Below are 17,402 nucleotides of genomic sequence, written 5' to 3' on the forward strand. Positions count from 1 at the left end.
TTTAGATTGTTAAGAACCGATAGTATTTGGTTTGGTTATGGTTTTGTTCGAAAAAAATCGAAGAAATAACCGAACCGAACCAACAAGTTATATACATAAATTTTATTATTATACATACATAATATATTATATTCATAAACAATTTTAAAGATTTTATATATGTTTCATCAAAAAAAATTTATAATTTACTTATGAAAGAAAAAATATCCAAGGTGAGAACATTTTTCTTATTGGTTTCATGTATATGAGTATCTATGGAAATTCTTTGTGGGACTGAAAATGTCATTGTCTCTTCCTTCTATGCCAAAATAGTGAATTTTGAAGTTTTATTCAGTAAATTCAATGATCGAAAGTTTTGTAATGCCAGTCATTCTAACTATTTTTTTGTTTGAATGAATTGTTATCACTTTTTTCACGTTTTGAATGAATTGTTTCTTTTATTTTTATGCATGGTTAATAACCGAGTAACCGAACCAAACCAAACCAAAACCGAAAACAACCAAACCGTTAAATGTATATTACATTTGGTTTGGTTTGGTTTTGATAATTTTAAAACCGATTAAGTTGGTTTGGTTTTGGTTTTGACCAATAACCGATCCAAACCAAACTGTGAACACCCCTAATGACAAGTAAGGAAAAATCTTTTTGGCGAAAAAATTTGATCAGAATTTGGCCAGAATGATATTTTACCTAAATTATTTTATTTTTAAAAATATTTTTATCATTTTAACTTTAATATCTTTTAACTAAAAAAAGGAAAAAAAATCAGTTTATTTTAAAATAAAAAAATATTATTGTTTTTTTAAAATTCTGGCCAAATTCTTTGGCCATTTAGCATTACCCGACAAGTAAAAGCAAGTTAGTAGTATTACACTCCCCGTTTATTTTTACTCGTTCATTATTTTAAAATTAGATTTTTATTTTTACTTATTCTTTTTACATATTAAAAAAAATAATTATTTTATTTCATGTTTTACCTTTAGAATTAATTACTTATTCTTAAAAAAAATTCAAAATTTAATAATAAACATTAATTAATATAAATATTATAATAAAATATTTATATTAATTATTACTATATTTTTCAAGGGGGTAAAAAATCTAAATTAACAAGTAAAATTCAACGAAGGGATATTTAAGGAAAAATAGTGTTTGAGTTGGAGGCAAACTCCTTGCTTCACATAGTTGGGACTTATATATTTAAGAGTTTTATTTCGTGCAAAGATTATTCAATATCTTTAATATGTTTTTATCAGATTATTTATTGTTATTGTTTTTTTTAGGCTTAATTTGCATTATTTTTTTTTGTTAGTTGTTATGTTTTGTTTTCTTTGTCTTTATACTTGAATTTGCTGGTCTTGAATTGAGGGTCTTTCAGAGATAGTTTCTCAACTCTGTGAGTCATGAGGTCCCAAGGTACTACACCAAAAATGCTCTTTAACGATAATTAATAAATGACAATATCTTAATTATCACTAAATATATTCTTTTAGTGACAATTAACCCTATTTGTAAACCCCATAAAACCTATATCGATATTGGATCCAATGACTATATACCAATGTTGGTAAAAGCTTCATCACCCTTTATTAATGTGTATATTTATTGCTATTAAAAATTATTTTTGTCATAGTAAAGTATGTGTATACTATACCCTCTCCAAACTCCACTTCAGAAATTTTATTGGGTATATATGTTATTATTATTTTCGGGTTTTCCACTCGATGTTCAATACTCCACCCTCTACAGACTTCACTTATGAAATTTTACTAGGTATATTTTTTTTTTGAGTTTCCCATTCGATGTTCAGTACCCTAATTGAAGCCCGACTAAATCTAAATTCACATCTAAAAGTTCCACATTGAAAATAAAGCATTGCTCTCTGACAAAAACAACTTCGTACCAAAAAAACTCGAGGTATGTTATTGTTATTATCCAAGATCTTCCCAAAGAATTCTCATTATTGTTATTGAAATAACTCTTTCATTCAAAGAGTTTTACTACGAGTCCATATTTTGAATGGAATATGAAATTATTGTACCTTATTATTCATTTAGTTCAACACATGTTTTATTTTAATAATTTATTTGATCTGGTCCAATTCCTTTAGCTCAAATTATTTATCAATCATCAAAATTTACTAAGTCTATTTATTACCAATTATATTTTCTTTGAATTCAATTTTCATATTATGGTACTATATTATAAGTTCTTAATTTATAATAATATTTCGTATAACAATAAGAAGATTGAATAAATGACACCTTCATTAAAAAGATAAATTGTACTATTTCAATAAATATAAAAAGGGTCTGTATATACACATAAAACGAGCTAGCTCTTAGGTACCCAAGTAATTAATTAATAATTAATTGAAGTCAATTATGTACTTTAATTAGGTCCTTTTTTCAGCTTTTAGGCTGAATTATTTATTGCTGCAATAGATTTAGCAAAGGATTAGGGGAACAATAATGATTTGGATTAGAAAAAAAGACACTAAGGATCTGACTAATTAGACTAAATTAATATAATATCTTCTATGTTTTGGTTTAATTATATATAATACTCCTTCTATCCTGAATTTTTATGGTCAAACGGGTTTATATTAACTTTACAAGCTATTAGTAATAAATATTGAGAGTAAAACACGAAGATAATAATAATAATTTAAAAAAAAGTACTAACAAGTTAAAGTTGGGGGATAAAGACCAAGCACATGCACGCATGCAATTTTCTTTGTTTCTTTAGTTTAGAGGGCCCTACTTAAAGGTTTTTTTTTTTAAAAAAAGGGTGTTCACGATCTAGGTAAAAAATTATTTTAAACTGAAAAATATTGATCGATATTAGTCGAAACATAGAATCCTTGATCATTGGAGATATTTCTTTTGAAACTGCTCTAATTTAGTTGGGGATTGAAACAACATGATGTTGTGTAGAAGCCAATGAAGAACTTATAATAATACATAAACATGTCATTTAACTTGGCTTCAATAGACATCTTTGTCCATTAATTTTGCGTGTGCATAATTTGACATTTAAATTTATATAAAATTAAATAAATAGACACATTCGACGTGGCGTTGGATTTTTATTATAAGAGTCCTTAATTTTTTTCATGTACACCTTCCATTTATATATAGGTTCCCTACTAACATTAATTTTTCTTGTATTAAATTTTTTTCTACCTCATATTAAAAACAAAACCACGTACAACTCCTAATTTGACACACACCTATTACCATATTTTAGGAGTCCTTAATTTTAGGGGGAAATTTACGTACAATTCATAATTTTACATATCATATTTTTAAGAGTTTTTCAACGTACAAAAATTATACTTACAACTACTAATTTACACTACACCTCCTACCATATTTTTACGTCCTCAATTTTCATAAATATTTTAATTTAATCGATAAGGTAATGTTTTCATACAGAAAATTGAAATTTTTTTTACGTATTTCAGTGAAAATGTATTTTTCACCATGTGTTTTTCAGTAAGTTACTTCAATGAGAAATGGATAGAAAAATTATCATTTATAACATAAATTTTTCATTAATTCACCGTAAAAATAACTGTCATAGTTACTCTGATTTTTTGTAGGGGCTATTATTGGTTATGGCAAACAGGTTATGAAGTGACAGGAAAACAGAAATAACTATTTATGCAGAGGGAGTAATATTGAACACTACTGATCATAATGTATGTCACAAAAAGATAAAATGTAAATCCAAAAGAGTGTGTTGAGTTGTCTACTTTAGTACTAGAAGTACTTGCTAGTGTCACAGGAAAATTGTTTCCCATCCGATCCGTCGAGGATTAATAGTGTTCTCATTTACTCTCGAGCTTAGCTCAAACCTTTGATATGCCGTTGATGATAGATGTACTCAACCACTTGAACAAATTTCTCCTGTTCAATTGATAGTTATTATGTCATAAGATTAATTTTTTTTTTCTTGATTCTCATTTTCTTCAACAAAGGAAAGTCACCATATATGTAGAAAGTTCGTTACGGGATTTTAATGCTTCTNGTTAAGGAGAATAAAATAATATATATTTTTTAAAGAAAGAAACATTTGTTTTAGATAATTAATTTTTTTTATAACACATAGTTTATCGTGGTAAAAATTAGAGGCCCCCAATAATTTGCATATGCCTAATTTTTATAAGCATTGAGCTGGCACTGCCGTTGTTGATAGTATGTACTCAACCACTTGAACAAATTTCTCATGTTCAATTGATAGTTATTATGTCATAAGATTAGTTTTTTTTTTTTTATTCTCATTTTCTTCAACAAAGGAAAGTCACCATATATGTAGAAAGTTCGTTACGGGATTTTAATGCTTCTTCAAAAGAGGCCTATGTTTTCTATGTTAGAATTTAAAAACTCTGATTAAAAGTAAAGAATCTTTACCACCAACCGCATTCTTTTGGTGGTTCAATCTTTGCAAGAGCCACATGGAGCTAGGAGGTGCAACATATTCATTTGAATTCTCTTCATCGGAAAATTATAGTATATAGTTTTTATTAAAATTAGTTTTATGTAGATATATTAGATATTGGAACTTCTGACTTTTTTGTATATTTGCATTTTTCCTCGACCACTGTAAGGCACATCGATTTTAAGAAGATTATTGCAGCTTTGTCTAGAACATGGTGTTCAACCGTGTAGGAAAACTCACCCTAACCACCACACCCAATTCTAGGTGAGAAGCACCCTCCACCCACTTCTATTTTTTCGTGTGCCCAAAAGTTTTTACATTTTAAATCACTTTGGTGAAAATCCTGACTATGTGACGTATTGTAGCAATAAAACACTAAACATATCTCCACTTTTTCATAGTTCATTCATTTTCACCTATTTATGCATTTGTTATACTCAAGTACAACCTTTTACTTAAGGGTCCAAAGTCATAAGAAGTTCTATAAAAAGCAATTGCTAAGTACCAACTACACTTGAAAAAGTTAGAAGTCAAAAAGCAATAATAAGATTACTTCAAATCTTGATCCTCCAATGAATCATCAACTTCAAGTATCAAATGAAAATGAAGATAAATCATCATCACAACAAGAAGATGATGATGATGAAAATAAAGATGAATTTTTTCATGAAATCCTCCAAAGTGATTACCAACATTTGCAACAATGGCCTACTTATTTCACTCCCCCTAGTGCAACTTTAGTCCCAAAACACCAAAACAACACACAATGTCCAAGTCACAAAGAGGAAACCAAGAGAGTATCACTAAAAAGGAAGCCAAAGAGGGCCAAAAAAGATGTTATGGAAGTCCATGGAAGCCGCATTGTCCAAGCCACGGGGAGGAAAGACAGGCACAGCAAGGTTTCAACAGCCACAGGTCCGAAGGACAGGCGTGTTAGGCTCTCTCCTAACACGGCAATTCAGTTCTATGACGTGCAAGATCGTCTTGGCTATGACCGTCCTAGTAAGGCTATCGATTGGTTGATTAAAGAAGCTCAAAGGGCTATCAATGCGCTTGAAAAAACTCCCTTTCAAGTATTTTCCAATAAGATTGACTCGACAAATAAAGCACTGAATGTCCGAAATGAAGAAGGCCAATTTGCTCTTGAACAAAGTTGGTCTGTTGATAAGAAAACGGAGTTAGAAGAGTTGGCTCGCCATTCTTCGAAACTTAATGCCACAATGCAGCATTCAGCTGATCAATTTCCAGAGGGATGCTATAAAGAACAGAGTTCAAAAGTTTGTCAAGCAAATGCCACCAAAATTGTGAATTCATCAGCAAATGGTTCCAAGATTCAATCTTTTTGTGAATTTCAGACTCACCCACAAGCCCATTTTCACTCACAAACCAAAAGACAATCACCAAATGATGCCAAGATTCAATCTTTTTGTGAATACCAAACTCACCCACAAAGCCATTTTCAGTCAGAAACCAAAAAACAGTCACCAAATGTTGCCAAGACTCAATCTTTTTGTGAATTGCAGACTCACCCACAAGGCCATTTTCACTCACAAACCAAAAAACAACCAACTAATGATGCCAAGATTCAATCTTTTTGTGAATTGCAGACTCACCCACAAGGCCATTTTCAGTCAGAAACCAAAAACCAATCACCAAATGTTGCCAAGACTCAATCTTTTTGTGAATTGCAGACTTACCCACAAGGCCAATTCCACTCAGAAACTAAAAGACAATCAGCAAAAGATGCCAAGATTCAATCTTTTTGTGAATTGCAGACATACCCACAAGGCCAATTCCACTCAGAAACCAAAAGACAATCAGCAAAAGATGCAAAGATTCAATCTTTTTGTGAATTGCAGACTTACCCACAAGGCCATTTTCAGTCAGAAACCAAAAACCAATCAGCTCAATTAGGCAACTTTTTCAGTTTTCAACCATGTCATCAAAATGAATCCATCAGTTTTTCTGGTGATCATCATCATCATGGCTTCAGCTTTTCACCACAAAATTTCCCCACAGTTTTAGGCCAAAACCAAATGTTCAATTATCTGAGGGAACCCCTTCAGTCCACTTCTACTTTTCCTCAAACTATATCTTATTCCAATAATATTGGATTTGCAAATGATGGCTTATTGGGACTTTGTACTACTCCAATAACACAACAACAAGAAGAAGATGAACAGGGTTCAATTTCCACTACTCTTCTACATTATCAAGATTAGTTTTTTCATCAAGTCCTTTTTGGAGCTGAAATATTTGTAAGTTAGATTTATTAATGTATAATTCTTATTATAGAAATGAAAAAAAAATCTTGAGCCAAGTCTTGGAGTAACAGTAAATTTGATTTTGTGTGACTTATAACCTATAGGTTACTGGTTTGATATGTGAAATCAGTCACTAATATTTGTATCATGATAGACTGTCTATGTTACACTTTTAAAGTGCGATTTTTCACTAAATTTTGTATGAATACGGGATACTTTACGCACATGAGTGGTCACTCCTTTAGTAGTAGTAGTAGTAGTAGGTGTTACTCAATTCATGACTCATGAGTAAGCATAGTTCAATTTTTTGAATTTGTATCCCTTTTTTTTTGCCTTTTCTTTTCACTTTGTCTAGAAAGAATTGTGTTATTGCCTCCTTATATGATTTTAAATAATTGTTTTATGAGCTAGCATTTGAAATTGAACTATGATTGACGTGCATTTATTAATAATAATTCAAGGAGTTTCAAAATTTGTTTTAGATAGTTCATAGCTAAACATGAAATTCCTTACGAAATTTGTGGGAAATGTGTTCGTCTGAAATAATTTTCATTGAAAATCTTACATTATTGACTTCGTTCTAATGGGAATGTCCGTAAAAAGAAGACTAGTGTTTATATTTAGAAGGCTAAAAGCACTTATTCTAGTTCACAATGAGTTGAGAAGAAAGTCTCTTCTCATGCCGTTGTCGTTGCTCGACTTGGCTTCCGATTTTGATTTGATTGTGAACTACTTCTGTATATTTTCTTATAAACAGAAAGTTGAGTCTTCATGTGATTTGTACCTATCTTTGAGTTCAACAAAGTCGTAAGCGTTTGAGGCATCGCTATTTCGGCTATATCTATATCTGTTTTTATTTTGGGAGGAAGTAATTCAACATTTCGGATACATCGGGGGATTAAATTACTTAAGGATACAAACTGAATTTTGTGATCTCGAATATTTTTCTTTAAAGTTTCTATTTTCGGTCCAGATTATTTCAATTTTCTGGTTTACCAATTTGAACACAGACTAATATTCTCTTCATTTCAATATGTTTGTATTTTTTTTATTTTTTTTTGTCTATTTCAAGCAGAATGTCTCTTTTCTTTTTGACAACTTTTTGATTCTAACCATCTACATGATATGTTAAAGATCATATGATTAAAGAACATTCTGTTACATTCTACATATCTTTCTTCAAAGTTTCTATTTTTTGGTTTCTAAATTATTTCAATTTTTTGATTTACTAATTTGAACACAGACTAATGTTCTATTCGTTTTAATATGTTTGTATTGCTTTTCTTTTTTTGTCTATTTCAATTCGAATGTCTTTTTTTTTATAACTCTTTGATTCTAACTATCTACATGACATGTTAAAGATGATATGATTAAAGAACATTCTGATACATTCTACATATCTTTAGTTTAAGATCACGAAATTCAAAAGTGTTATTTATTAGTTTTTGAAATATTGTACCAAAGTAAAAATCAGATAAATAAATTAAAATGGAGGAAATAACAAGAATTGCATTAGCAAAACCTGAGGCTGACACCATGTGAGTCCATGGAATTGTGATTTTCATATGAAGAGTTCCATCTAGCAATGATGACTACAAGAAAGTAGCTTTTCATTCATGTGGGCAGGTCTATCTGGTGGACATTAAATAAAGGATTTCCCCAAAAATAGAAAAAAAAAATCATAAAACTATTGACTAGGTTCATTAGGCCATTTTATTTTACAAGTTTAATACACCTTGCCTCCTCTCTTCTTTTTATGTGAGACAATTCGGAGTATAAAGAAAAAAATATTTTTTAAAAAAAATAATTAGTAAATTTTGATATAAAATGTTTAATTTCTTTCAAAATAACGACTCATTTAGGTTCGCTCTAAAAATTCGAATTGGATAAAAGTGTTGAGATCTTCTTAACGCATTTTTTAAGAATTTAATTTTTATCGAGCGACTTGATTATTAAGTTTAGTTGAAAGTTTACTAAGACAAGAAGGTATGAAAAAAGTAGCTAATAATGTCTTAATGAATTGTTTTTTACTCTTAAAAATACTATAAGTTATAATAATTTACTATTCAAATATTTAAAAGGATAAAAAATTTGTTACTCTAAATAATAATTATTGAATCACATAAAGTGAATAGTAGGAATAGTTAATAAACAAACCTAGCTAGGGCTTCCTCTTTTGGTTTGGTTACAATGATTGATTGTCATATGGAGGTTACATATTTATTATAGGCATGCTCACATTAAACTTTTTGCACTATTCATCAACAGTCAAAATATTTACTTCACTTTTATTTTATTAAGATTTCTGTCCTTTATTTTTGTTTTCATTTTTTCCTTTTATCTTTTATTGAATAAGACATTAATGTCTAGTTTAAATTATTTTATATCGAAAAAAAATTGAGTAACTCAGTTAATTGACTATCTGGACTTTCATTTTGTTGGTGAGAATTCAATTTCTCACCTCTAGTGACCATTGGATAGAGGTGGATAAGATATTACTTCATTTGTTCCAATTTATGTGACATACTTTTCCTTTTAGTCCATACTAAGAAAATGTCATATTTTTACCGAACGTAACTTTAAAATTTCGTTTTCACAAAGGCTAAAGTCATAAGTCCCTCCACCCACTCACCACCCATCAAGTTGTTCACATAATTCATTTTGATACCTTAATAGTTCATTTTTCATGTCTCCAATAATCTAAACTTCAAAAAATTTAGAACTGTTGCCTAAAAAATATGATCGTGCTTAGTGATTTTTTTATGAAGATGAAGAGGTATGATATCGAGGTTTTTATGATTTTCCAAACTCACTTGGTTTAAATTAGACCCCGTAAATACCCTAACTTTGAGAATGCACCCCTTAAAGGTATCTAGATATGCCTTTTCAAAGTTAACGTGTCCGCGAGACACCTGTGTCAAGTTGAAGAGTCTAGATGATTATAATGAAAGTCGAAGTGTTCAACTGCTGATGACCAAATTAAAGTGTCTATTTATGTATTGTATATGAAATCAACATGGGATACACATAACCAAAAACAAAGTATCACCAAGCAATAAGATGTTACTATAACCAAAAACACTCTGCAATATCTTTTACATTTTGTACAAAACAGATGTTCTGAGTAAAAAAATTGGCAACAAACACATTAAAAAGGAACATTCAAACTTGAAAATTCTGAGCTCTGAACCTATGAACAGAAATACTTTATCTATACACATTATAACCAATGAAAAACTTTTTTTTTCTTTCATATACATAAGCTCGGAAATTTAAATGAAAAAATGGCAAACTTCACTTCACTGTTCAGACACATATCCAACTTCAAGTTTTTCAGCATCATTTGATCCTCACCGGAACTGTAGAAACGCGTCTTAGGTTGAACATATCATCTTTCTTTCAATTGCTTCTAAGATACCACCTCCTGTTTGACAATGCTTGTTTCAACTTTGTTGATTCCTTTCTGTGCAGTTAGTTTATCAGCTGCTTCGTATGATAGCTTTCGAGGCTTCATAGCACGTTTCCAATTGGCAGAAGTTGATTTAACAGAAACTGGTGTTTTTGTTGTTTGAGTTTTGTAACTTTTAGGAGTCTTGCTTGCTGTTCTATTGACAATTTTTGGCCTTGATTGAACAGGGATTCGGCTTTCCCATGGTCGAGCAGCGATCCAGCGATCTGTCCAGCTCCAGCCCCAATTAGCTTTGCCTAAATCATGGATACTTGATCCAAACATTGGGTTGGAATTGGCTCTCCACTGTGACATAATATTCCGAACAATGATGATTCTTGTTCTGAAATGGACAATGAAAATACAATAACCTAGAGAATCGTATAAAATGAACATGCCTGATGAGAAAATGCATATGCCATAGTTCGTTCCCGCTTCACTGCTGCTTCTTCTCTCTGATGTATCCTTGATAGAACCACTTCCATTGTTTCAGGGCCACCACTCCACTCTACCTGTCAGCCATTGGCTCATGTTAGAGAAGTAATACTGCATAATGCAAGGCCAAGAAACTTGTGAAGTTAAGCCTATGTTGCTCGAACTCTTCAAAAAGTATCAACTGGTACATGTCGGATCCTCCAATAGTGAAATATTTTAAGTATCTGACACAGGTGCAACAACATTTTTGGAGAGTCCAAGCAACATGGAGGTAAACTATCTCAAATATTAGAACATTTGAGTGGAACGTCTAATTAGCATTAGTTGAAATCCACCTCTTCCACTACGGGCCTTTTTGTTTCCCAACCCACCCCCTAGGAGGATCAATAGTGTTCCCACTGGCCACTTGTACTCCAGTGACTACGGACCTTTTAATGGTCTTGGAACACTTACTAAATTTACATGTGAAATTGTGCAAGTTTTTGGCTTTCCTTGCCACTTTATACCTTTTAATTGCAGTACCATTCCTAATATACTTTGTAATAATTTGTTTTTCAAGTGACTTTGGGAGAATCACTTTAAGCTAAGCCAGAAACAACAGAACTCCGTTGCAACAATAAATTTGCAACCTTGACCAAGGATGACGTGGAGGCACAACTTTGCATTAATGAAGTGTGGTTGTTCATGTGTTTTAGAATGTTCATTTGGTGTGAATCTAATCCAGAATGGAAATGGGAAGATGCCTAAGAATCATATATCTAAGCTTCTAGAAGTTATTGCGCACGAAGAACCTTCTTTGCGAAAGAACAGCTCCTATGAGGGAATGAATAATCATTCGATAAGGATTTCTCATAGTTGGTGCTGCCGCACGTGCAGCTATTTTATGGTAAGGGATTATGATCCAATCAGATCTCTGATACACTGCTTCAAATGTATCATCAATGTCATACAAATAATACTTAGTCTGTTTTCCACGTATCGTCTTAGAGACAGATTAATCACAGGTAACTGTGTAGTTAACTCCAAAAAAGGTTTAGATTTCAGAACATGGAAGTAGTTCAAAATGATCCTACTCATAACTAATATATATTCCTTTTTCGGGAGTACCTAGACAGTGGAAATTTTTTCTTCTTTTTTTTTTCATCGTTTATGACAGACGCATTGGTAATTTTTGGACCAAACTATTAACAGGGGGCATTTCTATATAATTTCGCAATAGTATAAGGACATTTTTGACCCTTTTCCGGAAAAATAAATAAAAAGAAAAACTAATATATGAGAGCAAAAAAGATGCTAGCAAATAAAGATATGAAGGCTTCATATCCTATGGAAAATCTAGTATAAAACCAGTCAAGAGCAGAAGAAAATGGCTAAGTGTAACCTCTAAGTTATGAAGCTTTGCCTCTAGCTTCAATTGATTCTCCAGTTTCTTCTGCTTAAGACGTCCTTCTATGACCATACGAACACGACAAGCTCTAATCTCGGCCTGTATCCTGTTCCATGAATGGAGAGCGCTCAAGGTTGTCGAAGCTTGTTTTTTCACAGAAGGGCCTTGTGTCATAGAATGTAACCTTGATATCCCTTTCAAGCGATGCAAAGTTTTCCTTGCCTGGAAAAGGAGAAAACACATATTCAACCTACAGAAAGAGTTGTAGCAATTTCTTTGGATAACTGTAGGGAAACAAGTTGAGGCACTCATGATCATCCCTATTGCAAATTATAACTTATGGAGTTAACCAAATTTATGTTACCATATATGCACGGAAAACTGTCTGAATCCTTATGGCTGCGTTATCTTCAGAAGGAATTCCCATTTCTCTGTGCTTTTTGACAGAGGCACCATTTGTTCTTCTTGAAGGCTCTTTCTGAGAGTTTTCATCCTCCCTGCGTCCTATAGAAGTTCTCTGTCTCAAGAAAAACTATGAATCTGATTGATCTTGTCTAGTACTGGAGAAGAAAGCAGTGCATGAAAATAACTGAAGGAATGGACTATAATAGAATCATGGTGTATGAGAGGGTATCCATTAATAATTTCACTTCCCATCTTAAGAATACTTATTTATTTAAGCGACATACATAACTCTTTCAACCTTTTAGTCAAGCCACATGACACACACAGGAATTAATAACAAGCACCATTGTAGGAATCAATTTGAGTCCTGAGAGAGCAAACGAAACCTTTAAACAAACTACTCCCTCCGTTTCAATTTGATTGCCTGGTTTTGACTTGGCATGGAATTTAAGAAAGTAAAGAAAACCTCTGAATCTTGTGGTCCTAAACTAAAGATACGTTTGAACGTACCGAAATGCCCTTTAATCTTGTGGTCTTAAACATGTCATGTGGAAAGTTAGAATTAAAGAGTTGCCAAAAAAGGAAAGAGGCATACTTTTTGCAACAGACTAAAAAAGAAAGTAAAACAAACAAATTGAAATAGCGGGAGTATTATTTGTCAACTGCCTATACTTCCTTGTCCACAGTTGACAGTACTTATCATATTATGTAAATCTCAGCGTTGAGTCTGGAAATTAAGATATATTAATGATCCACAGCTTCTAAAATCCAAAAGTCAAAGAAAAATTGTTCATACAATAAGTAGTAGGGAGGCTTACCTTTAATCTTTTCGATCTGCCATCTTTTGCTTTTCTCAAACTGATTACATTTTTAAGCCAGTATCCAGAACCCATTGCAGATGCTTGTTATATATATGTGTCTTACCCTGCAGGACATATCAAATTGAAAAAGAGAAGAGTATCAGTTATGAAGTTTTCTACTTTTCATATGCCACGTCTAATACATACGTGAATCCGAGGATGGAAGAAATGAAGATATTTTAAATGGTTGTGCATCAAGAAGGAAGATTTGGACTTATAAATACAATTATTATAGAAGGGAATGTGACTTCAACCGAAAAACTGAAAATAAGAAGGCGTTGGCTTACTCCCAGTTTGCATGTATTTCTTTTCTTCTAACTTTGGGAAGTGGGAGATTTAGGAGGATTACACTCTCTCAAGGAAAGTACAAACGGAGTGATATAATGAGGATTCGCACAGACAACCACGACTAACTTAGAATTCAAGTGTAGTTTTTCAATCACTATGCAGGACAACCAAAGTCAAAGTTCAGCAATAAAATCTGCCAGCCTATCACATGTTATATTATAGGGAACTTTTCTAATAACAGCAAGATATATGTGCTTTATTAATACTTAAAGTGCAATTAAACTACAGCTCATGGGGAATAAGCAATGTGCAATTGATGCAATGATTTAGTGGGCCAAAGAAGTAAGAAGAATTATTCCAAAACCTTAAAATAGACACATGCATTCAGACAACCTAGAAAGTTTCAATTATAGACTACATAACACATTCATGAAAATAATACTTAAAAATCCAATACCTCATACCTTGCATCATCTATCATCACAAAAGTATGTACTTAAAACGTTACCTACTGCTTAATGAAACTTTGTGCTAGCATATCAAGCAAATGCAACGATAATTGTCCAATACAGTAGTAGAAATCGCCTCATATACAAATAACTCCACATCCTATGCACGAAACTCCTTGTAGGTCAAACTTATAAAACCATGTAGCAATGTCTAACTAACTCAGACCTATTCGTAATTTTGTTCAGAATTAATTATTCCCTCGCCAATCATAGATGCCATAAGGTGTTCTAAACAAATTGATCAAGCATTACTTAATATATGTTTATGGTCTAACATGCATTCCTCCATATATCAATAGGGGTACACAACAAAAGCTCCAACTAGATAGTGAAAGATTCTGTCTAAACAGAGGCCGATCCAGGACATGAGTATCATTGACCCATTACACTCGCTACTCTTTTAGGATAATGAGCCAGAATTAGCATAAATATATAATTAACAAATTACTTAACACACACAGAAACATCTAATAAAATTCAAACTAATCATGGTGCACAAATCCCACCACCACCAATTACCAACCATGTGAACCCGACCCTGTCTGAAATAAAACAGACAGGTCGCAGGAAGATCATTGCAGATGATCTGCAGTACTTAAAGCATAACCAGGGGCAGGGCTAGAAGCTAACATACACATTCGGCCAAACCTAATAGCCTTAGCTCAAACCTTGTATTTATATTAAGAAAATTAATCAAATATGAACTAAATTAAAATTCAGAACCCAGTTACTAACATTTAATATCGTTATCCTAGAATTTAGAACCCATAAAGTTCAAATCCTGACTCCACCTCTAGCCCTCTTAACTCTACTAGTAGGTTAAAAAAAACACCCAGAGCAGCCAAATCAAAACCCTTATTCGCTTCTACTTTCAGTAAGGAAGCAATATCACAGAGCTAATAATCCAATGAGCTAAACACTACTATTGACTTCTTACCCACATCAACACACACATCCTCATTTCTCCTTACAAATTTTGGTCAAATAAAAAGTACCCAGATACATATTTACACCAGAAAGTAACAAGAACACAATAAAAATGTGATCTTGAAACTTTGAACATAAGAAACAAATTGTGGACAAAAAATTTTGGTCAAACAAAGAGTACCCCAGATACATATTTACACCATAGAGTAACAAGAACACATAAAAATGCAATCTTGAAACTTTAAACATAGGAAATAAACTGTGGACAAAATATTTTGGTCAAACAAAGAGTACCCCAGATACATATTAACACCATAGAGTAACAAGAACACATAAAAATGTAATCTTGAAAACTTTGAACATACAAAAAATTAAATTGTGGGTACAAGAACATACCACAGTAGTACCAAAAGCCCTTGCAAGCAAAAGGGTATACCTGAAAACACACAGAATAAAAGAGTAATGATTACAGTAATGGAATTGCAAAATAGTATGAGTGATAGAGAAGAAATAATGTGAGGAATGTAAAAGCAAAAAAGCAAAAGGGTAGGTACTATACCTTTGTCATTTGTGTAAAAAAATATGTGGATTGGCCATGGCCCTTCAGGCTTCAGCTTGACAACAACAGCTCAGAATTTTTTTTTCCCCAAAAGGAGTAGAACTAACGAAGAACTATAGAATATAACAGCTTGTTTGGATGGTTGATAAATACAATGTATATTTTATTAAACGATGAATTTGGTGTAATTGCATATGTTATTGTTTGTTGGAAAAAAATTGTTTTAGTATAAACTTAGTTAAATTTTGTAAAATATGATTAAAGGCAAGTGAATTAGGTTTGGTCACGTTTTCTTTCCTATGAGTTAATAATTAAAGCAAATAAAAACTATATTCAAGAGTGAAAGTAAAAACATTAGTTAAATATCAAAATTAGTTATATCTTTTTTATATTAATTCCATTTATATATTCAAATCTCTCCAAAATAATATTTTTATATTTTTAATTTGTGAAATCGATCATTCATGTTATGTTCTCTATAACAATATTTCATTATAATAACACAAAAATATCAAAACAAACAAAATCATTATATTAGGATTATATTTAAGCAACTCTCATCAATTCTCAAATCTCAATCAAATCTTTAATTTATGTATTCAAGTCAATAATACACAGCTACAACGACTGCTGAACCAACCTCATGATACGGCTTTATGGCATTGTTTTCCTCCTAAAATTTGTGCTCAGTATATTAATTTATGTGATACAATTTGATTACGTATAAAGTTTCATGCACAAATAATAATTTTAAATTTTTATAGTCTTAAACATGTTATAATATATTTTCTGGTTGTTAGGATTTCTTTTAAATGTGTGAGTTATGATCTTAAACATGTTATAGTATTCGTGTCACTTATAAGTGATTCTTATTAAAGATAAAATAAAAATTTAAAGCTAATTACTTCAAATATAGAAAATATAGTATTCTTTTTAGAACTAATTAATAAAATATAGTAACAAATAAATTAAAACGAGGAAAATAACAAATCTGCTGATAATGGTTTTTCTCATGCCACTTATTATATAGTATAATATAATTAATACAATGGTTGCTTAAGAACTCAAAAGAGGTGCTATTAATGTGGAATAATAAGAATATGTACAATAGCAAGGTAGGAATTAATTGATTATTCAAAGACATGTATATTTTTTTAAATAATGTTATATTAATGTGACTTATAGGTCACACTGATTTAAACAGTGAAAATAATGTTTATATTCAAATAAATTATCTAAACCACATCTCTTAAGGTGCAATCCTTCCTCGAATTTCACTAATACAGAATATTTTGTGTATAATTAAATTTCCCTTTTATATATAACAACATTTTTCATTATTAATCATCACATAGCCCTTTCATTATTATTAAACACTGTGTAAATGATCTTTACATTATAATGTAAAATAATTAGTGTGTAAACTAACTAAACCATAAGGTATAAGGTCTCAATCCCACCAAAAGATCTCTTATTTATGAGCCCACTTTACTCTTTTAAAAGTCATACTATGAAAAAGAATATTTTAGAAAATTCCCAAGTATTAAAAAGTCAAAAGTCAAAAAAGTATAATTACATCAAATTGAAACTTTTAAGCCAACTCTCATTTTTCAAACAAATGAGATCAATCACAAAGCCAAGTAGCATTAAAAAATTAAGAGAAATTATAAGAGGACAAAAGCTTATTCACATTGATATTTATATCAAATTATATAATATAATAATATAAATATATGATATTATCTGCACGTATACTTTTATCACTTAATTATGAACAATTAATGTATATTTTCATTTTATTAAACTACTTTATCATAATAAATTAAATTAATTTGATATGATTTACTTCATTAAGTAGTAACTTAAGAGGGTGATTA

At 31.1% G+C, this 17,402-nt stretch overlaps 2 protein-coding genes across 4 annotated transcripts; one reads left to right on the forward strand and one right to left on the reverse strand.

Moving 5' to 3' along the window:
* Positions 1–4,980: 4,980 nt before the first annotated feature.
* LOC125865519 (uncharacterized) lies at positions 4,981–6,831 on the forward strand. Its single transcript, XM_049545717.1, has one exon. The coding sequence runs from the start codon at positions 5,016–5,018 to the stop codon at positions 6,663–6,665; it is 1,650 nt and encodes a 549-aa protein (XP_049401674.1). The 5' UTR covers positions 4,981–5,015; the 3' UTR covers positions 6,666–6,831.
* A 3,137-nt stretch (positions 6,832–9,968) lies between these two features.
* On the reverse strand, positions 9,969–15,614 carry LOC125865810 (protein IQ-DOMAIN 9-like). 3 transcript variants are annotated; one of them, XM_049546060.1, is made up of 7 exons: positions 15,526–15,614; positions 15,363–15,402; positions 13,201–13,307; positions 12,342–12,494; positions 11,972–12,199; positions 10,554–10,667; positions 9,969–10,461 (listed from the first exon to the last, which is right to left on the reverse strand). In XM_049546060.1, exons 3-7 carry the CDS (start codon positions 13,273–13,275, stop codon positions 10,117–10,119), a joined length of 915 nt encoding a protein of 304 aa, XP_049402017.1. In that variant the 5' UTR covers positions 13,276–13,307; positions 15,363–15,402; positions 15,526–15,614; the 3' UTR covers positions 9,969–10,116. The 3 variants fall into 3 exon arrangements, with proteins under 3 accessions (XP_049402017.1, XP_049402019.1, XP_049402018.1); XM_049546062.1 differs by lacking the exon at positions 15,363–15,402 and having other exon boundaries at positions 15,526–15,590; XM_049546061.1 differs by lacking the exon at positions 15,526–15,614 and having other exon boundaries at positions 15,363–15,480.
* Between the last annotated feature and the right edge of the window lie 1,788 nt (positions 15,615–17,402).

Source organism: Solanum stenotomum, chromosome 5, assembly GCF_019186545.1.
Source record: "Solanum stenotomum isolate F172 chromosome 5, ASM1918654v1, whole genome shotgun sequence".
NCBI lineage: Eukaryota > Viridiplantae > Streptophyta > Magnoliopsida > Solanales > Solanaceae > Solanum > Solanum stenotomum.

Bases quoted from the DNA above. Each gene is read 5' to 3' on its own strand.
- LOC125865519 (XM_049545717.1), top strand. From the start codon at position 5,016: ATGAATCATCAACTTCAAGTATCAAATGAAAATGAAGATAAATCATCA.
- LOC125865810 (XM_049546060.1), bottom strand. From the start codon at position 13,275: ATGGGTTCTGGATACTGGCTTAAAAATGTAATCAGTTTGAGAAAAGCA. The intron at 12,200-12,341 runs GTAACATAAATT...CTCCTTTTCCAG, and splicing joins CAGTTTTCCGTGCATATATG to GCAAGGAAAACTTTGCATCG. The intron at 10,668-11,971 runs GTTACACTTAGC...AATGGCTGACAG, and splicing joins CAAAGCTTCATAACTTAGAG to GTAGAGTGGAGTGGTGGCCC.